This window comes from Anguilla rostrata, chromosome 13 (assembly GCF_018555375.3).
Source record: "Anguilla rostrata isolate EN2019 chromosome 13, ASM1855537v3, whole genome shotgun sequence".
Classification (NCBI taxonomy): domain Eukaryota; kingdom Metazoa; phylum Chordata; class Actinopteri; order Anguilliformes; family Anguillidae; genus Anguilla; species Anguilla rostrata.
In genome coordinates, this window is record NC_057945.1 from 42119778 (window position 1) to 42145989 (window position 26212).

Genomic DNA, 26212 nt, shown 5'->3' on the forward strand with positions numbered 1-26212 from the left:
GTCAATACGCGGTAGAAATTTAATCTCAAAGTTTCACTTGAGGCCAAAAATACAAAAGAATGCCACTTATTAACTAGAGAAGAGGCAACACAATTGATGAATACACAAAGTAGGTGAGAAACTCTTACACAGTCACCAATACATAGAATAGCCTACTGTAGACCATTTTCTCTAAATTTGCTCTGTATTTTACAGAACACAACACCAATAGTCAATTTCATGTTCATGTCAGTTTTTGTGAGCAGTGAAATGTATTTTAGATACTAGAAGTGCTTGACGAACTTCCGGCTTTACAATGAGGGGAAACGTAACTGTACAAAATGTTTCGGAGTTTGAAGTGTATTTTCACCACGAGGCCCTAAAAGCCCCGACACTCACCATTAAAAAACCGGAAGCTCAAGAACTTAATCTAAAATATACCCTCCATACACAAAGCTGTTAGTGCCAATTAAACCCACTTTAAAACTGAAATTCCAAAAAGTGAATGATTACTTCAAACTGCAGAAAAAGGGAATCACTTTTTAAAAATTAAAATAAAATAACGTAGGCTTAAGATTTGGCCACTGATCAGCACATGTATTTTATTAATGTTCGAAGTGTATATTCAAGTCCATAAGAAAAACAACCGAAGCTTACAGAGGGAGAAAGACACACTGATCTTGGAGAGCTTGAGGTGTTTTTTAGGTTCTCATCCCAAACCCATAACTATATATCAGGATTAGATGGCTTCAGACCAAGTTTACACACAATTAAAAGGTTCATATTTCCCCCCTCAACTCATTTTCATGTGAAAAGAAGGGTCAGATTCACCACGCAAACCTTCTGTTGGGATCGCGCAAAGCCGCAATTTGCCATTCAGACTGACTTCCTGAATCTCAGTGAACTGGGCAGTAAAATCGAAGTGCTGAAAGCGGAAGCATCCCGGGGCTCACTGTGACTCCCACTGAAACTGGGGAAACCCGGTCACTGAGAACAACTGAACGTCTAAAAATGTAAATAACTGAAATGTCTTAAAATATATCTTTTGAACTTTTGAATGAAAAAGGAAAATAAAAGTTTAAAAAATCATTAGTAGTAAGCCTCTATTGGCTGTGCGCCATCTACTGCCGGGTTAATAAAATGCAACACTAACTACCCGCTAAGCAAAGCTTTGGAACAGGAAATGAAATTAAACAAAAATTAACCTAGTAATAAACTAAACATTTCGTGACAGTATAGTTAGAGTAAAAAAATAAAACAAACACCTTTCTACTTAATATACTGACTAAATGAACCCAAAATGAGCATATTTGAAGGGACTAAAAATCCCAACACCCACTCCATCGATAATTTTTTGCCCTTGAGGCCCAAGTGTTTCTAATGGCATTCTGAATTTATCAGTGAAAACCACTATTTACAAAATGGAGCTCTTCAGAGAGTAATGATGGAAAAAAATACAGGGATCAGGAAAAGGCTGGAAGGGGAACAGCCAAATAACCGCAGTGGCCTGCAGCCAGTTGACCTGTGACCCCTGGGTGGCGTCGCTCATTTTGTTGACCTGACTGACTTGCGGGTCGGCTGTATGGGTGCGGATGTTTTGGGCGCTGCTTGTTTGGACGCCCTGCTTGTCATTTTCTTGGCCACAGGTGTTTTGGTCTTGCTTGTGGGCGTGGTCTTCTTGGCCACAGGTGTTTTGGTCTTGCTTGTGGGCGTGGCCTTATTGGTCACAGGTGTTTTGGTCTTGCTTGTGGGCATGGCCGTCTTGGCAACAGGTGTTTTGATCTTGCTTGTGGGCGTGGCCTTCTTGGCAACAGGTGTTTTGGTCTTGCTTGTGGGCGTGGCCTTCTTGGCAACAGGTGTTTTGGTCTTGCTTGTGGGCGTGGCCTTCTTGGCTGCTCTAGATTTTCGTGATGGGGCCCTGGAGTCAGCTTTAGGGGGTTTTGCAGGGGGGGCCACTTTCTTGGCTGAAGGTTTGGGTTTCTTGGGAGGGGGGGCTGATCTCCTGACAGTGGCAGCTGGCCTTTTGGTTGGGGGGGGTCTTCCGCCTCTCAGTCTCTGATGTGCCGAAAGTCTAAAAATAAAATAAGTCAAGCTGCTGCAAAACATCTTCAAAACCTCTATACAGAAAATATGAAAATTTGAAATATCACAGAAAAAGCCTTTTTAGGGGTTATCATTTTCCATTCTTATTAGGGATAAAATAAAATAAAACACTGGGTGTTCTTATTGCATAACCATCCTGGGTGTGATTAGTGTATTTCCATGTTGGGTGTGATTAGTGTATTGCCGTGCTGGGTGTGATTAGTGTATTGCCGTGCAGGGTGTGATTAGTGTATTGCCCTGCTGGGTCTGATTAGTGTATTGCCCTGCTTGGTGTGATTAGTGTATTGCCGTGCAGGGTGTGATTAGTGTATTGCCCTGCTGGGTCTGATTAGTGTATTGCCCTGCTTGGTGTGATTAGTGTATTGCCCTGCTGGGTGAGATTAGTGTATTTCCGTGCTGGGTGAGATTAGTGTATTTCCGTGCTGGGTGTGATTAGTGTATTGCCCTGCTGGATGTGATTAGTGTATTGCCCTGCTGGGTGTGATTAGTGTATTGCCATGCTGTGTGTGATTGCATAGCTACGCTGGGTGTATTATTGTGTAGCATGGCTAGGGTTAGATGTGATTGCGTAGCTACGCTGGGTGTATTATTGTGTAGCAGGGTTAGGGTTAGGGTTAGCTACGCTGGGTATATTATTGTGTAGTATGGTTAGGGTTGGGTGTGATTGCGTAGCTACGCTGGGTGTATTATTGTGTAGCATGGCTAGGGTTAGATGTGATTGCGTAGCTACGCTGGGTGTATTATTGTGTAGCACGGTTAGGGTTAGGGTTAGCTACGCTGGGTATATTATTGTGTAGTATGGTTAGGGTTGGGTGTGATTGCGTAGCTACGCTGGGTGTATTATTGTGTAGCATGGTTAGGGTTGGGTGTGACTGCGTAGCTACGCTGGGTGTATTATTGTGTAGCACGGTTAGGGTTGGGTGTGACTGCGTAGCTACGCTGGGTGTATTATTGTGTAGCACGGTTAGGGTTGGGTGTGACTGCGTAGCTACGCTGGGTGTATTATTGTGTAGCACGGTTAGGGTTGGGTGTGACTGCGTAGCTACGCTGGGTGTATTATTGTGTAGCACGGTTAGGGTTAGGGTTAGCTACGCTGGGTGTATTATTGTGTAGCATGGTTAGGGTTTTTGCCTGTATTTACCCAGGATGGTACTGAACTCTTTCATGGGACCCTAGAGCAGACCCGACTGCACACTGAACTGCGCAGGGATAATGGGTTGATCAGGCAGTTTGGAGTTCATGTTTGACACCTCTATTCTCAGTTATGTGTGCCATGGAATCCTGAATGACCGATAATGACGACAGGAAAAAAAGCACTTAAGGTTCCCTGAACCATCAAAAAGGAACTACAAGGGATGAGCACCCAGCCGTGCACATGCACCCCCAGGGTCTTACCTCCTTTTGGGCGGTGCCTCATAGTCCGATTCATCGTCGTCTTCCTCTTCCTCAGAATCCTCCTCTTCAGATTCTTGAGTCTGTTTCTCTGGGAACAGGATGGCTGGGCTGGGGGGGAGGGTCATAACAGAACTCAGAAAGCTGACAGAGCCGGTCTGATATGGAAATATACCTGTCATCTGACCATTTTAACACACCTGATAGGTCAGTGTAAGAAAGTGTTGAACGTGGTGTTGGAAACTCGTTTACACGTTGTTAGAAAGTCTTGTTAAACTCAACGAGCACCATTAGAAATGAAAAGGGAAACCTGCTCATTGGAGTGAGGAACAGTGAGGAGGAGACAGAAGCAGGGCAGTCAGCACAGGCAGGGGGAGGCATGGGGCAGAGGCAGGGCAGTCAGCACAGGCAGAGGGAGGCATGGGGCAGAGGCAGGGCAGTCAGCACAGGCAGAGGGAGGCATGAGGCAGAGGCAGGGCAGTCAGCACAGGCAGAGGGAGGCATGAGGCAGAGGCAGGGCAGTCAGCACAGGCAGGGGGAGGCATGGGGCAGAGGCAGGGCAGTCAGCACAGGCAGAGGGAGGCATGGGGCAGAGGCAGGGTAGTCAGCACCGGCAGAGGGAGGCATGGGGCAGAGGCAGGGTAGTCAGCACAGGCAGAGGGAGGCATGGGGCAGAGGCGGGGTAGTCAGCACAGGCAGGGGGAGGCATGGGGCAGAGGCGGGGCAGTAAGCACAGGCAGAGGGAGGCATGGGGCAGAGACGAGGCAGTAAGCACAGGCAGAGGGAGGCATGGGGTTGTACCTGGGGTAGTAGGGGTAACAGAGCTGGTAAGTCCCATTCAGACCAGTGCCAGTGACCTGCTCCATCCAGCCCATCATTTTGCATCGATTCAGGGTTCTCTTCAGGTTATTCACTGGAATGGAAGACAGAGATTAGACCATTCTACCTACAAATTCAGTTACCACCCCGCTCTGCCCACCAGTTCCGTTACCACACTGCAGGGTCATGAAAGCCAAAGTACCACAGCACAGCCTTCATAAGACCATCAAACATGACCTGCTCACTAGACCCCATGTGCCTGCACTTCCAGATCATCTGTTGCCTCTTCTGCCCCCTAGTGCTGGGATGAGCTTCCCACTGCAGTCAGGGCAGCAGAAACCATCCCCATCTTGCAACAGTCTGAATACTGACCATGACCACCTCCAGATAACTCTTTTCCCCTTCTTTCACTGAGTTTATTTTTCAATACTGTTTTAGGTATAGCTGTGGAAGATAAGTTAAATTCCTAGCCATACTTTCTTATGTTACAATGATACAATGTTTGTGAGGGTAATATTACACTGTTGATTATAAATGGGCCTCTGTGCCTTCTTGGTGATGCTGCGTTTTTAATCAGATGTTCTCCACTTGGTCACATGGCTCAGTGTGAGTGACTGGATGCAGTATAATGGGAGCAGTGCTGGACCCCACCCACTTGGTCACATGGCTCAGTGTGAGTGACAGGATGCAGTATAATGGGAGCAGTGCTGGACCCCACCCACTTGGTCACATGGCTCAGTGTGAGTGACAGGATGCAGTATAATGGGAGCAGTGCTGGACCCCACACCCACTTGGTCACATGGCTCAGTGTGAGTGACAGGATGCAGTATAATGGGAGCAGTGCTGGACCCCACACCCACTTGGTCACATGGCTCAGTGTGAGTGACAGGATGCAGTATAATGGGAGCAGTGCTGGAGCCCACCCACTTGGTCACATGGCTCAGTGTGAGTGACAGGATGCAGTATAATGGGAGCAGTGCTGGACCCCACCCACTTGGTCACATGGCTCAGTGTGAGTGACAGGATGCAGTATAATGGGTGCAGTGCTGGAGCCCCACCCAGCATGTAGGCTTTGCTGTCCTTGTGCGTTTCCACCAGAAACTTGCGCAGCAGGGTGGTGCTGCAGGACTTGGGCTCGTTCATGGCGGTAATGGCAGTGAGAATCGCGCCCTCCAGAGCGCCGCCCTTCAGGAGCTCCTTGTCCCCAAACCGCTTCACCTGAGGAAAACAGACCAATCAGCAACAGTTCCTCCCCCTCCAGGCTGACAACAGAGGCTAATAAAGAGTTAACTGCCCCCCCCCCCTCCAGGCTGACATCAGAGGCTAATAAAGAGTTAACTGCCCCCCCCCCCTCCAGGCTGATAACAGAGGCTAATAAAGAATTCTGCTCTGTACCCAGGTGAATTCAGGTCTATTCTCCACAATACAGAAATTCATTTGACATTTTACACAAACAAAATGAAACAAAGTCAAAGACAACACGTTGCAGAATCAAGGCGTAAAGATCACTCAAACACATAAAGCATCATCCAACACAGACTGTCAAGAACGTAAATGTAGCAAGCTAAGCTACAGCAACATGGCAAAAGTAGTTTACTACACCAAAGCTATTATTTTTATTTATTTTTTTTTACATTGAACCAACTTCATTCCAAGGAGGCCATTTTAGTTGGGTGGACCCTCTACAAAAGAAATAAAATTCTACAATTTTGTATATTGTATTATTCAAGTATCAATGAACACTTAATTCTAACATCCATGGACAATCATGTACCTTACTACCACAGCAATATCCACCTGACTTGCACTAATATACAGTGTAGCACCCTGTAGCATATTAACATAACTGAACAGTGTATACTCAGCAAATAGAATATTATAGTTATTGTTATGGTTCTCTAGTCTCTATTCTAGTTTTAGCTATTCTATTTATCTTTTATATTTGAATTAGTCTATATAGTTATTGTATACAATTCTTTAATTGTATTTGTTTCTTTTACCTACATCATTGTTTTTGTATTTTGATTTATGTCAAGTGGCTGCTGTAACACTTTAATTTCCCTTTGGGATTAACAAAGTACTCTATCTATATGATTGGCAGTTTAAAAACTGGTATTTTTATTAGGCCCACTCTGTACTAGTAGCTACATAAATTTCAAGCAAATCAAATCATGATTAACCACCATACTTTGGTTTTGTAGAGACTTGCATTTTTGTTGTTCCCTCTGCTTGTCAATGTTAAAAACTACAAAAGTCATATTTCAGAGTAATCTAAACTTTTCAACTTTTCCTCTGTTCCCTCATTTTTCCCCACCTATTCCCTCCTATATGTATGTATAATTGTTTAAATTTGCCTTTTGCACCCCCCCCCCCCACGCTTAATTTTATTTATTTTCCGCCAACAGAACAGACAGTGAAAAAATTGTAGCTAGCTAGCGGTTAGCTGTTGACAAGTTGCTAGCTGGTGTTTGCAGACTGCATTGAAATATGATGATTAGCTTGGTTGGCGATGGCTGTGTTAGCTTATTCGGGAATCACCTGAATGTGTGTTCTTAAATTAGTAAGCACCTGAACACATAATTTTTCTCCGTTGTTTCACTTAAACTCGGGATCAGTTCCTCTCCGTCCTCTGCCATCTTTACATTACAGGCATTATTTACATTACATTATACAGAGCGACGTACAACAAAGTGTACAACCGTAACCAGGAACAAGTGCGCTGGAAACCCTAGAGGGAAGTACAGTTCCAAGTGCAGGAAGCGACTGCGTAGTTTAGCTTGGACCCTGTAGGTTCATCTGATGAACACAAACAAAAGCAGCAGCAAAACTGTTTAAAAGTCTACGCAACATACCTGTCTTTTCATCAAGTAAAATCAAGCTCGCGTGTGTCTGTATTCCCCTGCAGCAGACAAGTCGCAGGCATCAGCCCAAGGATTGGTACGTGATGTCACCGTCATACAGACGTGCTTCTGTCGGCTACACCAAAGATATTTTATATATTAAGCTTTGAGTCTCTCTGGCTACACATACAGGTGTATGTGGTGACGTCACTCACTGATCCTTAGCAGTTTTATTTCACACCGCAGCAGAAAGCTCTGCTGCGCTTGAGCTTCAGAAATGCTTGGGAAAATGTAGCTTGTGTGGACGCTACACTACTACTTGGTCAATAAAAGAGCTTCGCTACTGAAAAGCTATTTGATTCAGAAAACAGCGACGCTACCACCACGCTACTGAGAAATGTAGTTAAACTAGTAACGCCGTTACTTGTAGCGACGCTACTGCCCAACACTGGTAACTGGCCGTGAACATGGGGGGGAAATGTGTACTGTTCCTGCTCCCATTACATGCCAGGAGGGCGGGGGTGGTCATGCTGCATCACTAACATACACAAGGAGACAGCCAATCAGAAGGCTTGATCATAATAATAATAAAATTAAAATAAACCAAAGGCAGGGACAGAATGCAGTGCATCAGCACAGAGTGGAGTACCTGAGCTCCGGGGCTGCAGTGATTCTAGTTGAGGCAGGAGGGGGGGGGTGACACAAACTCACCTGAAAGGTTCCAGAAGCTCCTTTCCCAGTGATCTGCTCCAGGTGACCTTTGTCCACGGCCTTCTGCAGGGCCATCTTCAGCACTTCTGGCCTGTGGAGAACCGTGGGACACAGTCTGTGTTTACCCTCACTCAGTACCAGCAATCTATCAACAGAGTCCACAACTCTGCCTGTCTTCTCCTGTTACTTAGAGAACCGTTTGTTCTCCTGTGCCTTAGAGAACCGCGTGTTCTCCTGTCCCTGAGAGAACCGCGTGTTCTCCTGTTCCTTAGAGAACGCTGTGTTCTCCTTTCCCTGAGAGAACCGCGTGTTCTCCTGTCCCTAAGAGAACTACATGTACTCCTGTTCCTTAGAGAACCGCTTGTTCTCCTGTCCCTGAGAGAACCACGTGTTCTCCTGTTCCTTAGAGATCCACGTGTTCTCCTGTTCCTTAGAGAACCGTGTGTTCTCCTGTTCCTTAGAGAACCGTGTGTTCTCCTGTTCCTTAGAGAACCACGTGTTCTCCTGTTCCTTAGAGAACCACGTGTTCTCCTGTTCCTTAGAGAACCACGTGTTCTCCTGTTCCTTAGAGAACCACGTGTTCTCCTGTTCCTTAGAGAACCACGTGTTCTCCTGTTCCTTAGAGAACCACGTGTTCTCCTGTCCCTCAGAACACTGCTTGGTTTTTTTTTGCGCTCTTTTTATTCAGCGCGCTCACGGCAGCCAGGACAGCTAAGCTCCGTACTGCAGGTCAGGCCCCGCCCACCAACCCCCATGATCTGGCGCTGTGACCTGCACTCCACGTTGAGTTTGGGGAAGTGCTGCTCCAGGTACTTCTTAATGAGGGTGTAGGAGGCCTCCTTGGGCTCACACAGCCGGGTGATGATCAGGGGCAGTGTGTCTCCAAGCGTCTCCGCCTTCACACCTGGGGCCACCACCGGCTTCTGCCAACCGCGCACACACACACACACACACATGCATACATACACACACGCATACATACACACGCACACGCGCGCATATATACACACACACACGGTTACATTTATGAGTCCAGAATGTCATATAGAAATGCAGATTTCAGCAATGAAAGGACTGTTGTCATCCGTCACTGAGGTGGCGAACCTCTGCATTATAACAGAACTGAAAATTTAAGGTGCATGAGGACATGCACAATTAAATGATGAGCAGCAATAGGGAGCTGGGTATTGCGGTTTCTAATGGTGAGCAGCTATACCGGATATTACGGTTTCTAATGGTGAGCAGCTATACTGGATATTACAGTTTCTAATGGTAAGCAGTTATACTGGGTATTACGGTTTCTAATGGTGAGCAGCTATACCGGATATTACGGTTTCTAATGGTAAGCAGCTATACTGGGTATTACGGTTTCTAATGAAAAGCAGCTATACGGAATATTACGGTTTCTAATGGAAAAGCAGCTATACTGGATATTACGGTTTCTAATGGTAAGCAGCTATACCGAATATTACGGTTTGTAATGATGAGCAGCTATACTCTGTATTACAGTTTGTAATGATGAGCAGCTATACTGGGTTTTACAGTTTGTGATTATGAGCAGCTACACTGGGTATTACGGTTTGTAATGATGAGCAGCTACACTGGGTTTTACGGTTTGTAAAGATGGTGTTATGGGTTCTTACATCGCTGGCGGCTCTTGGAGGCAGTTTGCCGATGGCGAAGCTCCCAGAGAACCCCTTCCCCTTCAGCTGCAGAGAAGAGACACTCCTGCGTTAACACACACACACACACACACGCACGCACTCCTGCGTCAACACACACACTCCTGCGTTAACACACACACACACACACACGCACGCACTCCTGCGTCAACACACACACTCTTGCGTTAACACACACACACACACACGCACGCACGCACTCCTGCGCCAACACACACACACACACACACTCCTGCGTTAACACACACACACACGCACGCACTCCTGCGTCAACACACACAAACACACGCACGCACTCCTGCGTCAACACACACACACACACACACTCCTGCGTTAACACACACACGCACTCCTGCGTCAACACACACACTCCTGCGTTAACACACACACACATGCACGCACTCCTGCGTCAACACACACACACACACTCCTGCGTCAACACAAACACTCCTGCGTCAACACACACACACACACACTCCTGCATCAACACACACACACACTCCTGCATCAACACGCACACACTCCTGCGTCCACACACACACACACTCCTGCATCAACACACACACACACACTCCTGCATCAACACACACACAGACACACACACACTCCTGCACTAACACACACGCGCACAACACACTCCTGCGTGAACGCTTTCTTTACTGGTAACATTGGCGCAGCCCTGAACATAGTCACACACTAGCCATCCAATCAGGCTGTGGCACCATATGAACATGACAACATGGGGGCACAACTGCACACAGACTCGTACATGAGGCTGCAGATCACTAATACCACTCTAATGATAGTTCCTACTCTCATGAATGCAACAGCTCAATACTCAAACCAAGCTTGCTAAATATGAATTCATATACTATTGAAAAATTAATCAGCCAATAATATTTTGATGAGGGTGACAACAATGGAAAGAGCAGCTTACCTGTTTGACCATACCCTTATCAATCAAGCGCTTGAGGGCCTTCCGCAGGTGGAACTTCCTCTGGTCCAGATCCAACGCCACATATTTATTAGTGATGTATTTCATCACCGCGTTGATCGAGGCTCCATTCCGGTCTTTGCTGGCCTGCAGATGCAGAGATTGGGGGGGATCAGTTGGATCAGAGTATCTGCTAAACGCCAGTAAAGCCAGCTCACAGCCCTGAGCTCTCACACTGCAGACAGTGCCAGGGCCGGGAACCTGACCCAGCCACACAGGGCCGGGAACCTGACCCAGCCACACAGGGCCGGGAACCTGACCCAGCCACACAGGGCCGGGAACCTGACACAGCCACACTGGGCCGGGAACCTGACCCAGCCTCCATGGGCCGGGAAGCTAACCCAGCCACACTGGGCCGGGAACCTGACCCAGCCACACTGGGCCAGGAACCTGACCCAGCCACACTGGGCCAGGAACCTGACCCAGCCACACTGGGCAAACCAACCACCAACAGACTTCCCCAAGAACAACACGATCACACAAGCAAGGGAAAGCGTGTGAGAGTTAGCGTGTTAGACGCAGCGAGCGAGGGAAAGCGTGTGAGAGTTAGCGTGTGTGTGTGTGTGGTGTGTAGCAGTGTGAGTGCTGTGTGTGATGTGTGCATTGTCGTGTGCAGTGTGTGGTGAGTGAGGCATGTGGTGTGGTCAGTGTGAGTGTGCGTGTGTGAGAGAGCAGTGTGTGCGTGTGTGTGTATGTGTGCGTGTGAGTATGTGTGAGAGAGAGCAGTGTGTGTGTGTGTGTGGCAGAGTGTGTGTGTGTGTGTGTGTGCATGTGTCTGTGAGAGAGCAGTGTGTGTGCGTGTGTGTCAGTGTGAGTGTGCACATGTGTGTGCATGTGTGTTTGAGTGTGCGTGCATGCGTGCGTGAGAGAGCAGTGTGTGTGTCAGTGTGTGTCAGTGTGTGTGCACGTGTGTGTGTGTGTGTGCGTGCGAGAGAGCAGTGTGTGTGTGTGTCAGTGTGTGTGCGTGCGTGTGTCTGTGTGTGAGTGTGTCAGTGTGAGTGTGCACGTGTGTGTAAGTGTGCATGCGTGTGTGTGTGTGGGACAGTGTCAGGCGCAGAGCGGACCCTAATGGCTTCCAGTAGAATGTGGTCCAGCTTGGCGTGGCCGTACAGGCCGAGCCCCCCCTGGGTTTTTACACGCTTGCTCGCAGACACAGTGGCCCACACAGGGATGGTCCTCTTCACTTTCCTCTCCTTCTTCTCTTCACCATCATCCTTCTCTCTGCAGCCGAGAGGAAGATTTCAGCAGAAAGGCCTGAATCACACCCTTCTCTCTCATACACGCACGCGCGCGCGCACACACACACACACACACACACATATGCTGCTCTCTCACACACGCACACACACATGCTCACACTGACACACACACACACACACTGGTCTCTCACTAACTCACTCACACACAAACGCTGCTCACACACACACACAGCTCACAAAAAAGTAGTGTAAAGTTGCCAAACTCTTTTTTCTCTTCCTCTCCTCCGACCTCTTGCGTCTTCTCCTCATCTACTTTTGCATCGGTCTCTCCACCTTCTGTTTTCTCATCACCTTCCACTGTCTCCCCCTCCCCATTCACCTCTCCTTCTACCTCCTCAGCAGGAGGTGCTGATTCTGCAACCTCCTCTATAGAGAGAGAGAGAGAGAGAGAGAGAGAGAGAGAGAGAGAGAGACTTCAGGCTCCCTGTGCTCTCAGAGGTCGGAGCTGGGGTTCATCCCCACGTTCACACAGCGAACAGCTCGGGTGACCAGTTGCCGGAAGTCCATTCATTCTCTATGCAGCTGAGCGACAGCCAGCAACCCAAGCAGCCGGGCAACAGAGCAATCAAACTTGCCTGAAAAATCTTGCCCACGGTTTATCTTTTAGCCCTCAGCCTAGTATACCTGAGCAAACCCATCAACCAAGCTGCATACTGTGAACGCAGGGGAAGTAAATAAATCGTACTCATCAGGGGAAGACGTGTGAAGTTAAGATGGTAAGATGTGTAAAACCCTAGAATGACCAGAGACGTGTAACACTGGACAGGATTCATGGACAGCAAGTATACAGTAACCCTAACCCAACCGCACACAAATCAAAACCAGCACCCTGACTCACCGGAAAAATGTGTGTAGTGCCAGAGGACATCAGTGTGGCCATAAAATTAATACAAGCAGTAACACCCACCGTTTGCAGTCTCCTCTGCTCCAGGGCCATCACTGGGGGCCACGTCCTTAGGCGCGGGGTCAGCTTTACGTCTGATAGGCATTGCTGAAATGCGAAAAGCCAAAGAGGAGGTCTGTCTCAGAGGAGGTCTGTCCCAAAGGAGGTCTGTCCCAAAGAGGAGGTCTGTCTCAGAGAAGGTCTGTCCCAAAGAGGTGGTCTATCTCAGAGGAGGTCTGTCCCAAAGAGGAGGTCTCTCTCAGAGGAGGTCTGTCTCAGAGGAGGTCCGTTTCAAAGGAGGTCTGTCTCAGAGGAGGTCTGCCTATGCAGTTCACTTAAAGCTGATCCAAAGCTAAACCCACTGCATGCAAGTACTCCAGGCTGAGCATAGAGGCAAAACATCATGAAATGTTAGAGGTGCTTAAGCAAAGTATGAGAAAAGGGGACAATAAGGATTGTCTTGTACGTTGTTCATGTTTGTCACTAGAAACGTCCTAAGGGAAAAAATAAATAAATGAAGTGTTCACAAAACGTGTTGGCCTTTTGATTCTGATGATTTTCCGCCAGTGCAAGGGCATGGGTAGGATGCTTGACGGGATGGGATTTTAAAGGAGTACCATGGTGATTTTCACACTTTCTCGGTTTTATGTGCTATTTGCACAAGAGGCATTGAAGAAACACAATGAGTAAAGTATTAAATATGTCCGTTCTGTATTTTTGGAGAAATATGCGTTTTAAATGTATCGTCCTATTTTCAACCGGTTGAGAAAGTTGTCAACTTGGTGCGTCACGAATACAGTAACCACTCCCCTTTCCACGCACCGTAAACCCATGGACGGTCTCTACTCGAGACCCATAGTTTGCGCCGCTGGCTCACAGGCAAGACAATGCAAATATTTGACTAAAGTTAGGTTCACTTAAATTAGAGTGCCTTTTAAGGACTATTAGATTATTTCTGGTTATATTCATTTAGCTAGCTAGCTAACCTTAGCTAGCTAGGTAGTTTGCTTTCATAAGGCAGTGTTATCGATAACGTTAGCTAGCTAGTTTGCTTATATGAGGACGTTATAGTTGTGCTTTTATCTTAACTTGACCAGCTAGATAGCAAAAATTATAACTGGATATAAGTCAACGTCCTTACCTTAGCTATCTATCGATACTTGATATACTACTAAGCTAGCTAGCTTGTGAAAATTCAGTCTCCCAAAAAGAGCGCGTATCATGGGGGTAGCTATGGTAACGGGGCACGGTCTGTCAATCATAGCTAACTGACAGTTCTCATTACCACGCCCAGATGGTTCAGGTGAACTTTTACAGTGGGAAATTTAGGCTTAGAAAAATACGTTTTAAAATACATTGAAATGACTGAATAATTTTTAAAAAAATAATTCACATTTGTTTTGTTGTTGCCTAAAGACAACTGGGAAGTGTCACGTTCAACCACCATGTTACTCCTTTAAGTTTACTGGTTTTGTTTTTCCCTCGACTTAATTGTGTAAATCTCAGCCATCCGATTTTAATTCAGTTATTTCCCTTTATTAGGGCTAATAAGCGTTGTTGCATTGTTGAGTTTATTTGAAGCCTATGCTCTCCTTGTTGTGTACTTAGTCTTGCTGTAATATTGATAACTGTAAAAGTAGTATTAGAAACACGGTGTCATGGGATTAGCTCCGTGGAGTGCTGGAGAGGGGCATATCGCGTGTGGAAAATGGATTCCGAAAAGCTCACCTTGTCGGTCTACCCACTTTTTCACAGGCCTGCACAAAATAATTTTCTGCCAACTCCACTGCAGTTTGTACGACGTGTACACAAAACATAAATCTCTTTTAGGGTTTTTATTGTTAGCCTGAGTGGCAAACATTTTTTCGATCAGATTCCATTAGCTCATTTCATTCCGCTTCTGTTACACGTGTAACAATAAAATTCCGAACGACATACATTTAGGAAGCTCAATGCCATAGATTTTAATACATGCTTACATTATGGCTTAGAGTGGATTCACTTGGAGCAAACTGGAGTAAAATACCGCCGTACTAAAACCGACTGGAGGTCAATACACGTCCCTTTATGCTATAGTTGGGCGACTTCCAACTTATTTGCCGGGCACGGAAAAAAGTGGTAACGTACTGAAAAAATTGGAAGATAACGGACATTTTTTCCTATATAAGGGTACTGGGTGTGAAAAATATTACACCTATATATACGGTTGCAAATATGTTTACATTTAGCTGTTTTTGCGCGAAGCCAGTTGATAATAGGTGCTCAAAAGATAGACCAGTTTTTGTACACCGGCTTTTGACCATTTCCACCAACGTGCGTCCTCGAGATAGTTTAACGATAGTTAGCCCCTAGTCTATATTAGCGTACGCTGACATTCATTTTTGACCCTTTCGTTGCACACGGACCTTTTATAAATTTAGTTGTTTCGAGACGCTCTCCTGTTGCACACTAGTCTACATAATTGGCAGTGTAAAAGTTCGCTAGTTCATTAAAGGACTTACTGGTCAGGATTAAAATACGGTACTCCTGTAAAATTTGGTTTACAACCCATTACATCGGCAGCAAAGTAACGCTAGCTAGCTAAATGAATCAACCAAGTTGAGCCACGCGAATACACCTTCCGCCCCTCCTTCTCGGTGGGCTTGGGCCCACAAGTAGCTACAGACAACAAGCTACGTGCTAAACATCAAGCCAGCTAGTCTAGTTACCACTTTATTCCCAGCGCAGAAAATGAAAATCATTGAAAAGTGTTCATCTTTGCAAGTGCATGTTAACTATATATCCAGCGAACGTTAGACTAGAATGCATCGGGGTAGCCATTCGATTTTATTAAATGGCGTTAATGCACTGATTGTCAACACATTTACAGAAAAGGGGGAAGCATCGACTTAGTGTGAATACATCTCTTCCAAGAGCATGGCCATTTTCTCCATTCAGTGTCACCCTACACAGCAATGGCGCTGCAAGGATCTTGCATTTAGAAGCCTAAATACAAGAAGTTGCGATGCAAGCGAAGAGAAAATTTGGGAGATCAAGATATCACCCTACTTTTGTTAGCCAGACTTGCACAATGAAAGCTACCGCTTCCTACCCCGAAAAGCATCGCACATTCCTCAACTTACCCTTGCAGCGTCCAATAAATCCTTTTTAAATCTTAACAGTCTAACGTAAACGTACTCTCCTGCATTAAGAATATCGTTTGTCTTTGGGCCCCGCCCACATAACGTCACGCACGACGTCGTCTCCTCACCGCGAGTAGTTCTGCCAAGCAGAATTTGAATTTGCTGGGCCGTGCTGACAACATCCGGCGATTCCAAGCTGGCCCTAAAGGCACGCACCGAGTGCTTCGGTAAGAATACGTGTACCGGTAAACCCCCTAGTACTTATGGTTATAAGTTTAGAGAAATGTGACGTGAATGTCGCTATATTGCCAGTGTGTCGTTTTAATTGTTGCACACCCTTCTGCACCTTGTGTATTCTGTAATGCGAACTAAACGAATTTGCTTTTACTTTGTGATCTGGTCACTGCCGTTTCAATATAATCTGTGATTGTGAATCTATAAATGTTATTGTAAATTGTAAAACGTGCAGAATCTGCATATTCTGTATTATTTAGCGCATAACGTAACCATGCCACAGGTGCATAACAATCCCCTTCAAATGATTAACTGAAAGTTTTGCTCAGGGTATAATTACTTCTCATTTCCTCTAGGTTGCAGTATTCTGCTGTGGACAGTAATGAAATCAAACCTCATTGTTCTGGCTCTCAAGAGAGACAAAACAGTATAAAAAAACTGTACATATCACAACTACTTAAACCTACATCAGACCTGTAAAAATAAATAAACAGGCAAGTGTCATCTTTTTGTTTAAAAAATAGCCTCTACACAGTAGCTGGTCTGTGCACAAAATGCAGTGGCAGGGCTAAATCATATATTATTTATTTAATTATTTTTTTAAGATTAAGCATCTTAATCACCAAATTGATTCCTCCTGGTATGAAATAACAGCTATGAGGAAATACTTCAGATGCTGAGTAAAAGGAGACTCGGGTAATTTAATTGAGGCTTTTAAATTCATAAAGGGGATCAACAAAGTGAACTACAAGAGATTCTTCAAATTGAGTTCTGTTAGTAGAACAAGGGGACATAAATGGAAATTAGCAAAAGGTTAATTCTGTACACACATTAGGAAGAATCTTTTGGTTCTCTTTTGGTGGTCAATGTGGGGAATAGCCTGCCAGGTCACTTAGTAGAGGCAGAAACTCTGAGGATTTTCAAGACCAAGCTTGATGTAGTGTTAGATGCTATCTAGTCTACAGGTAATCGGAGCACTAGGTACAATTTAGTGAGGAAAATGGCATGCGTTGTTGGGCTGAATGGCCTGTTCTCGTCATTATGTTATGTGACAAATATGAATACAAACAAACTGGGCAACTCAAATTGGGAGAAAACTGAATTTAAAAATTAATGTTCAATAAAAAAGGCCATGAAATGGTTGTCAATAATGACACTGGTTCAGTAGTTCAAATTTTGTTTTGTAACCAAGTTGCTAGTTGTAATCATACTGTGGGGCAAAAGCAGTTGTACAGTAATACAGTAAATCTCTTTATCTAACCTTGACCCTAACACTAACCTAACCCTAATTCCAGGCACAGTACTAAACTAAACGTAACCTGGAAATGTAACATGCAATGCAATTTAGAAATGGAAGTTGCAATTAATTCCAAAAAATAAGTATTTCGCACGGTGTTGAAAAGTCAAGGGATTTTAGAAAAGCAGGAAGGTCATTTGAACAAAACGTTGAGAGTTGTTTAGAGTTTGGGATTGAACTCTACAGGTAAGAGGTATCCTGCAAGTACTGACACCAAAAACCTGTAAATGTGATATGATTAAAACAATCAATTTGGTTTAATGGCTTGAAGTCTTTATACATATTGAGTAAGGCATTTACCCATTGCCAGAGACCGACCCCGTCCATGTAAAGGCATGCTTGCAGAACATGCTTCAGGAACCCAATGAAAAAATTCAGCATAAGGCCAGTGGGGTCTACCAATAGCAGAATTCACCTGGGATGGGACTGGGGTACACAGAGCCTTTTTTGATGGGTAAAATTGGAACAAAACAGATCAAATAAAAATAACACACAAGTATTTAAAGACATTTTGTCACCTGCCATTTATGGGTAATAATAAATTACCTCACCATGTCTGACCAATGGCAAGACTGCATTTAGTCTCTATAGTAAAATACATTCCACTGAATTCCCAATTATTGCAGTAAATAAAACAGTAAATAAAATATGACTGACATCTGTTTAATAATTTAAAAATGCAACCATCAAAAGCATCTGTCTAATGCATTTTCTCTGTTAAATCTTAAATGAAAACTTATCTAGGGAAAAATGTACAGACAGTGCCACAGCATGGTTCATGTGCAAGTATTAAATTTTAGGCCTCTTTGGATTCAGCTCTTCAGAAAAAAGCAGTAAAATGTGATGTTCCCACAGGCAGATTTCAGCCTCAGTTGGCTTAGTGCACTCTTATGATAATGGCGCATTACGCTTTGCAGATCAATGAATGTACAGACAGAAGTGGCAGTTAATTATGAGTACTGAAACATCAGCAGGTACAGTATGTGCACAAGCTACTTACAATGAAAGGAAATTCACACCTGCTGTTTTAGCATTAATCTTTTCTTAAATACGTTATTTAAGTGGCTCTGAAACAAACTGCATTCTCCTGCATTGTGAAAAATACAGCTTTAAGAAATAACTGCAGCCAAGGGATCAACTGCAAGAGGACACCAAAATGAATACAAAGGCAAACAATAAATATTACTTCCCATTTTGTAAAAAAACAAATAAACCTGAACAGCAGACAAATTTGCAGTTTTTTAAATCTCTTTTCTGTCCAGTGCTTAATGTTCCTCTTCTCTTCAGAACAAATGGAGACATTTTCACAGTTCTGTTAGAAAAATAGACTTTTTTTTTAAACAAAGCTTTTCTTCTTGAAGAAGAGAAAATGGGGGTCCTCCAGCCAAGGTACCCAAATGCTTGACTGGTTGGGGGAGGTTTGAGCACGGGGGCCACAGGCTCATCACACGCAGCGCCCCCATGGCGTTCGGATGCCCTGGCCCTCGCTGTACATGCTGGGTATCACCACAGCTCACACTTGTGGCGGGGGTTCATGGGGCTGCCCTCTCTGCAGTGGAAGTGCTCAGAGAACTGGCGGGAGTTGGAGACGGAGCCGATGACCCGGAACCTGGACGGGCTGTGCGGGTCTGTGATTACACCCTCATGAGAGCTCTCTGGTGTCCTGACTGAGCACCAGACCTGTCGTCACAAACATCATACACATCATACACACACATCATACATCACACACACACACACATCATACACACATACATACATACACCATACACTCACATCATACACACACGCACATACATCACACACACAAACACACATACATACATACACCATACACACACACATTACACACACACACATCATACATCACACACACACACATCATACACACATACATCACACACACAAACACACATACATACATACACATTACACACACACACATCATACACACATACATGCACACACACACATACACACACCATACACGCATCATACATCATGCACACACACACACCATACACACATCATACACCATACACACATACGCACACACCATACACACACATCATACACAGATCATACACACACATGTACATCATACACACACAATCATACACACACACACACCATACACACAAACCACACACACACACATCATACACACATCATACATACACACACACATCATACGCGCACACACACACACACACACACACATCATACATACACACATACGCACACACACACATCATACATACACACGCACACACACACACACACACATCATACGCACACACACATGCACACACAGACATCATACACACACACACACACATCATACAAACACACATTATACACACATACACATCATACATACACACGCACACACACACATCATACACAGGCATCATACATACACACGCACACACAAACCCACATTATACACACACACACGCACACACACATCATACATACACACACATCACATCATACACACACACATATATACACGCATCATACACACACATCAAAAATACACACACACATCATATACACATGCACACACACACACACATCACACATCATAAATACACACACATGCACACACGCACCATATACACATGCACACACACACACATACATCATACACACACACATATATACACATCATACACACATCAAAAATACGCACACATGCACACACACGCACACACACATCATACATACACACACACATCATATACACATGCACACACACACACACACACACATCATACAAACACATCACACAAGCACACACATTGTACACACACACACACAGTTAGATTATACAATAGACAGTCAAAAATCCTGTAGTAAAATCTCCGAACCAAAGGCCTTTGTTTTAATGACCAGGAATGCACACAACGCATTTAGATTTTATTGAGATTGTTTTTCCTTTTTGCTTTGCTCATGGTCCATGAACTCAAGGCCTCATCCAATGCCTTCTCCTAGACTAAGCTTTGTATGTCCACAAGGGGGAGCCAGCATGGAACATATTGTGGCCCTGTGTCTTGTGAGTAGCTCACAGAAGCTAGCAGACTTCTGAACAGAGCAACGACACTAAAGGAAATGGTAAAAACTCACAAACCTGTGCAAATCCAACAAAGAACAGCTGGCGGTTGGTCAAGCCCAGGGCTGGCAGCACAGTCTCTTCTCCATTCTGTCTGATCCAGCTGTCATAAGCCTGCAGAAGAATGACCACCATGCAGCACATCTCAACTCAGCCCTCACAACTGAAATTCACCACAACAACTATACACACACACAAGCACACACACACACACACGAGCGCACACACAAGCGTGCACACATACACACACAGGCACACATACACACACAGGCGCACATACACACACGAGCATGCACATGTCCACACACACACGCGCGCACATACACATGAGCACACACACACATACACACACACAAACACGCACACGTCCACACACACACACACACAAACACACGAACACACACACATACACAAACAAACACACACACAAGCACACACATACATACACACGAGCACACACGCACACACGAGGGCACACACACACACACACAGTCCGGTACTGCTATCCTTGTGAGGACTTCCCACTGACTACATTCATTCCGTAACCTCTAACTCTAACCACAAAAACTAAATACCTAACCTTAACCCTAACATTAACACACGTCCACAAACACAAGCACACACACACACACACAAGCGCACAAACACACACACACACGAACACTCACACGTACACACACACACGAGCACACACATACACAAATGAGCACGCACGAGCACACACACACAAACGCACGCACGCACACACTGAAACATACCTTGGCTGACCATATGGTTTGCCTGTCTGCTCTGTAACCTATGACCTTTCCTCCAAGGGAAAGAATGTGCGAGTGAGAGATCTGCTGGAGGGCGGGGCGTAGGCTGATCTGAGCCACCTGTTACATCACAAAACCCAGACTTTCCACTGGGTGTGGCAGGAGATGACCCACAGTACCCTGTGCGGATGACTACGTTGGTATAGCACAGGGTTTCCCAAACTTTTTCCTTCCGTGGCACACTTTCCAAATTTACAGAATCTCATGGCACACCACTCTCAAAAGCATAAAAAATAAACACCCTGCCTCCCCCCTCCACACACGCACGCACGTAGGCCTAAATGTTCTTTTGGGGTTTTAATTAAGTGATATGAATTTTAATTACATTTATTTTGGTTTTTGTGAATGGGATTTGTTCATTTAAGTTTTTTAAATTCATTTGAACATTAAAATTTTTTTAAAGGATTTTTCAGACTGCACACCTGACCTCGCCTGAGGCACACTGGTTGGGAAACGCTGGTATGACCCATCACTGACCCCTGTGTCAGTGATGATTACTACATGCCCGCCATGGCTGTAGTTTTGAGGAAGGAGGAAAGAGAAATGGTTGAAAGAATAGAAACTAAAAAAAGGTCATTAACCAAATATTCCTCAGAGTAGAAGCAGGCTTCTACTGTCAGGCTGTGGATGAAAAGGGGAATGCTCCAGTACTGTTGATCAGCTGAGGAACTTCAGCTGCTTCTCCAACCTGGAGCCTTTCCTGTAGACCCTCCTACCCTTTCCACTCTAATCTGTGTGGACCTTCACTGTCGTCTTGGCAACTAGATGAACCACAGCCTGTCTTGGGTGTCGCAGCCAGATTTAAAGGTTGAATAAGAACTATTTAGCCTGTCAGCAAGTGACTTCATAACAGCAGTTCATTGCACACAAAAGTAGGACAGAAATGAAGCTAAGCTGAATGTCTGTTTAGCCACTTCTGTACATCAGTGAATGAGGGCTTTCCCTTGTCATACTGGCAGATATCAGCTTATTGTCTGGTCTCTGGTATAACTCAAGCAGATAAATCATAACATACTAAAACAAAAGATTTTCGCAGCATTTTAGTAGTCCTCAGAATAATGAGAGGGCAAAGGTAGTCGCTAACCCTAATGCACACGTGTCCTCACCCTGTAGGCTGCCTTCAGTCCGCCGTTGTCAGCGATGTTCTCTCCCAGCGTGTGTTTTCCATTCAGGGGCTCCTGGTTGATGCTGTAGTTGCTGTACTGCTCCACCATGCACTGCGTCTGCTTCTTGAAGGCCTCCACAGAGGAGTTCTTCCACCATGAGCGCAGGTTCCCATCCTTGTCATACTCCCTCCCTGTGATGTAACACAGGGTAATCTTTTACTGCGGTCCACAGTGGGCGGGGTTATGATTTCTCATTGTGATGTAACACAGGGCATTCACACACAGCTGTCTACAGTGGGCGGAGTTATGATTCCTAATTGTGATGTAACACAGGGCATTCACTCACAGCTGTCTACAGTGGGTGGGGTTATATTGGGAGTCATTTGGTACTGTGGGATAGTCCTACCTTGATCATCGAAAGCATGGGTGAGCTCGTGACCCATGACCACACCAATGCCCCCAAAATTCATAGCCCTGAAAATGCAAATTTACATTAAGCAAAAAAGGCGAACACATTACACATCTGCTCAGTTCTGAGCCCAAACATACAGTAACGGCATTGTCAGTAGCCTGGCAATGGGATTTAATAAGGTGGATTAACGTAGTAGAGATGTAGCTGTAGGAGACGAGTGGTAGTGGGGGAGTGGAGAAAAGGAGTGGAGGACTGAAATGTAACTGGGACGCATTCCAAGAGTGACCTCGGGAAAAAAAAAATCATGACCTCTGAATGACCTCTGTCCAATAAAGTATGACCTCTGATCCCTGGAATGAGGGCATCTGAAGAGCAGGAAGTAAAAGTGCTTACTTTGGCCATGCAGTACTGTAGAAGGGCGCCTGCAGGATCCCAGCAGGGAACACCATTTCGTTCTTGGTGGGGTTGTAGTAGGCATTCACTGTGGGTGGGGTCATGCTCCACCTGTGGGAGGGGATGTGGGATAAAAATGATACTCATCCTGTTCCCTCACTCTCCTATCCAATCAGTGATACTGATTCAGTTCCCTTACTCCCTTATCCTATCAGTGAAACTGATCCTGTTCCCTTACTCCCTTATCCAATCAGTGAAACTGATCCTGTTCCCTCACTCTCCTATCCAATCAGTGATACTGATCCTGTTCCCTCACTCCCCAATCCAATCAGTGATACTGATTCTGTTCCCTTACTCCCTTATCCAATCAGTGAAACTGATCCTGTTCCCTCACTCTCCTATCCAATCAGTGATACTGATTCTGTTCCCTTACTCCCTTATCCAATCAGTGAAACCGATCCTGTTCCCTCACTCTCCTATCCAATCAGTGATACTGATTCTGTTCCCTCACTCCCCTATCCAATCAGTGATACTGATCCTGTTCCCTCACAGGGATCAGTAGCGCTTGTGGTCTGAGTGCTGGTCATGGCTGAGCGTTGATGGAGAGATGGAGCAGAAGGGGTTGGACGTGGCGGTCAGCCCATGCCCCGCAGGACACCAGCTGCCACACTCACTGGTCTCTGTTGGGAGCCTTCCTCAGCTGGTCGGCCGTCACTCTGGCTGAGAAGTTGTAGTACTGCATGACGTTTTGGAAATAGAGGTCTGATACCACTGCCAACTGCCAAAGAAGAGTCCCATTAGACCTAAGCCCAATGCTGCAACTGATGAACTGACAAATCCATACACACATTCTGCATTTCACACTGTCCTATGCAGGCTAGTGCGGTAAAGGAAAATGTAGCTGAAATGCTACCCATTTAGTGGGAACCTTTCATTTCATGAAATGAATTAACCAGAGACCAACTCTGAGAAGCATGTGGCCTTAGGATGCATCACAAGGAAGTTTGAACAAAGCAATTTTCCAGTGTGTGTGTGTGTGTGTGGGGGGGGGGGGGGGCGTCGGTGCTGTATTTACATCATTGAACACTTTGTCCAACTCCTTGGGTTCCATTATAAACTTTGGATATCCAATCATGTTGTAGATTGCATCCGCCTGGAAATGAAAACAATGAAACATTTAAAACATTTAAAAATGAAAGCCGTACCAATGCACTACCACCAGGTGGCAGTGACAAGCCAACACTCCAAGCAAAGCGGGCCAGTCTACTGTGACCGCACTCAGGTCCTTCAGTTTGAAGAGATGAGAGCTACATTCCCTGAGGAAACCATTTTATTTATCAGTTTAATCTGCAGGTCACAATACCCCACAGAATACCATTATCACACACTGTAAACTGACAGTAGATAACTTTAACCTATATGTCAATGTGACAACTCAGTCAGCCAATAGGAGATTTTGTTTGAGTTAAAGAATTGACCACCCAGTGCTGCTCAGAGATAGTGGTCCTACAATGTTACGTTACATTGTATAGATTCCGATATGAACAGCCGTAGCTTCCAACCACCAAAAGGAAGCTGAGACTTAACATTCAAATGCCAGCCTGCCATTTTGGTCCCAGGGAAGATATTATTGGGTGTGATACACAGTGTTGCTGTCAGCAGTTACACAGTAAAAACTGTGCAGTAAATCCAGTTACACAGTAAAAACTGTGCAGTAAATCCAGTTACACAGTAAAAACTGTGCAGTAAATCCAGTTACACAGTAAAAACTGCAGTAAATGCAGTTACACAGTAAAAACTGCAGTAAATCCAGTTACACAGTGAAAGCTGCAGTAAATGCAGTTACACAGTGAAAGCTGCAGTAAATGCAGTTACACAGTGAACGCTGCAGTAAATGCAGTTACACAGTGAAAGCTGCAGTAAATGCAGTTACACAGTGAACGCTGCAGTAAATGCAGTTACACAGTGAAAGCTGCAGTAGATGCAGTTACACAGTGAAAATGATGCAGTTACACTGTGAAAGCTGCAGAGCAAATGGCATCCATATCCCACCTTTTGTTTGGCTGCCTTCTTGGTTTCAGGGTCCATCCAGCCGACGTGTTGCAGGCTCTCCTCAAAGGCCTGTTTGATCTGGGAGACCATCTCTTCTGCCTGGAGAGCATGCACAGGACAGAGCAGGGTCAGGACAAGGTGAATGCACACTGTGGAGTTCCATGCACAAGGCAGAGCAGAGTTAGGACAGGGTGAATGGACACTGCAGAGTTCCATGCACAGGGCAGATCAGGGTCAGGGCAGGGTGAATGGACACTGCAGAGTTCCATGCACAGGGCAGATCAGGGTCAGGACAGGGTGAATGGACACTGCAGAGTTCCATGCACAGGGCAGATCAGGGTCAGGACAGGGTGAACGGACACTGCAGAGTTCCATTCACAGGGCAGATCAGGGTCAGGACAGGGTGAATGGAAACTGCAGAGTTCCATGCACAGGGCAGATCAGGGTCAGGACAGGGTGAATGGACACTGCAGAGTTCCATGCACAGGGCAGATCAGGGTCAGGACAGGGTGAATGGACACTGCAGAGTTCCATGCACAAGGCAGAGCAGAGTTAGGACAGGGTGAATGGACACTGCAGAGTTCCATGCACAGGGCAGATCAGGGTCAGGACAGGGTGAATGGACACTGCAGAGTTCCATGCACAGGTTAAACACCAAAGCTCAAATAAGTGAACCCTGGAGTCCAAAAGCAGGGTGGGAAGGGGCTGCTTCCTCCTTCAGGTGCCATGAATTTGGAACGCATACGCTGCTATAGGGCAGCAGAGATTCTGACAGCCTGCTTCTCTGCAGGGAAATATTTTGGATCCACTAAGTTTCCCAATACCCTTGGTACACAGGATACTAAGGGTGTAGTCCTTAAATTCAGAGAGAAATAAACTTTCTGATATAAAAAACAAAGTAAAAAACAGGTGGGGTGTTTAAATGTTAACCATTTTAAAGAAGTACCATGGTGATTTTCACACTTTCTCGGTTTTGTGTGCTATTTGCACAAGAGGCATTGAAG

At 45.4% G+C, this 26212-nt stretch overlaps 2 protein-coding genes and 1 long non-coding RNA gene across 7 annotated transcripts in view; 1 reads left to right on the plus strand and 2 right to left on the minus strand.

Annotated features, from left to right (window-relative positions):
- Positions 1-561: 561 nt before the first annotated feature.
- On the minus strand, positions 562-15935 carry LOC135237781 (heterochromatin protein 1-binding protein 3-like). 4 transcript variants are annotated; one of them, XM_064305218.1, is made up of 12 exons: positions 15913-15935; positions 12687-12770; positions 11983-12145; positions 11585-11741; positions 10464-10607; positions 9488-9553; positions 8616-8767; positions 7845-7935; positions 5352-5511; positions 4276-4387; positions 3478-3585; positions 562-2050 (listed from the first exon to the last, which is right to left on the minus strand). In XM_064305218.1, exons 2-12 carry the CDS (start codon positions 12766-12768, stop codon positions 1525-1527), a joined length of 1761 nt encoding a protein of 586 aa, XP_064161288.1. In that variant the 5' UTR covers positions 12769-12770; positions 15913-15935; the 3' UTR covers positions 562-1524. The 4 variants fall into 4 exon arrangements, with proteins under 4 accessions (XP_064161288.1, XP_064161290.1, XP_064161286.1 ...); XM_064305220.1 differs by having other exon boundaries at positions 8616-8764; positions 15785-15926; XM_064305216.1 differs by having other exon boundaries at positions 15785-15926.
- LOC135237787 (uncharacterized) lies at positions 11822-12094 on the plus strand. The gene is made up of 2 exons (XR_010324916.1): positions 11822-11901; positions 11952-12094. It is a non-coding gene; the product is annotated as an uncharacterized LOC135237787 (long non-coding RNA).
- A 1608-nt stretch (positions 15936-17543) lies between the features above and the next one.
- ece1 (endothelin converting enzyme 1) overlaps positions 17544-26212 on the minus strand; it is a 28453-nt gene continuing 19784 nt past the window's right edge. For both annotated transcript variants that reach the window (XM_064305211.1, XM_064305212.1), the window contains exons 12-19: positions 25209-25307; positions 24232-24309; positions 23831-23934; positions 23157-23267; positions 22758-22825; positions 22352-22542; positions 20449-20544; positions 17544-18995 (exon numbers count right to left, since the gene is read on the minus strand). In XM_064305211.1, coding sequence (XP_064161281.1) covers positions 18819-18995; positions 20449-20544; positions 22352-22542; positions 22758-22825; positions 23157-23267; positions 23831-23934; positions 24232-24309; positions 25209-25307 — 924 coding nt within the window. In that variant the 3' untranslated portion in view covers positions 17544-18818. The remainder of the gene's footprint in view (positions 18996-20448; positions 20545-22351; positions 22543-22757; positions 22826-23156; positions 23268-23830; positions 23935-24231; positions 24310-25208; positions 25308-26212) is intronic.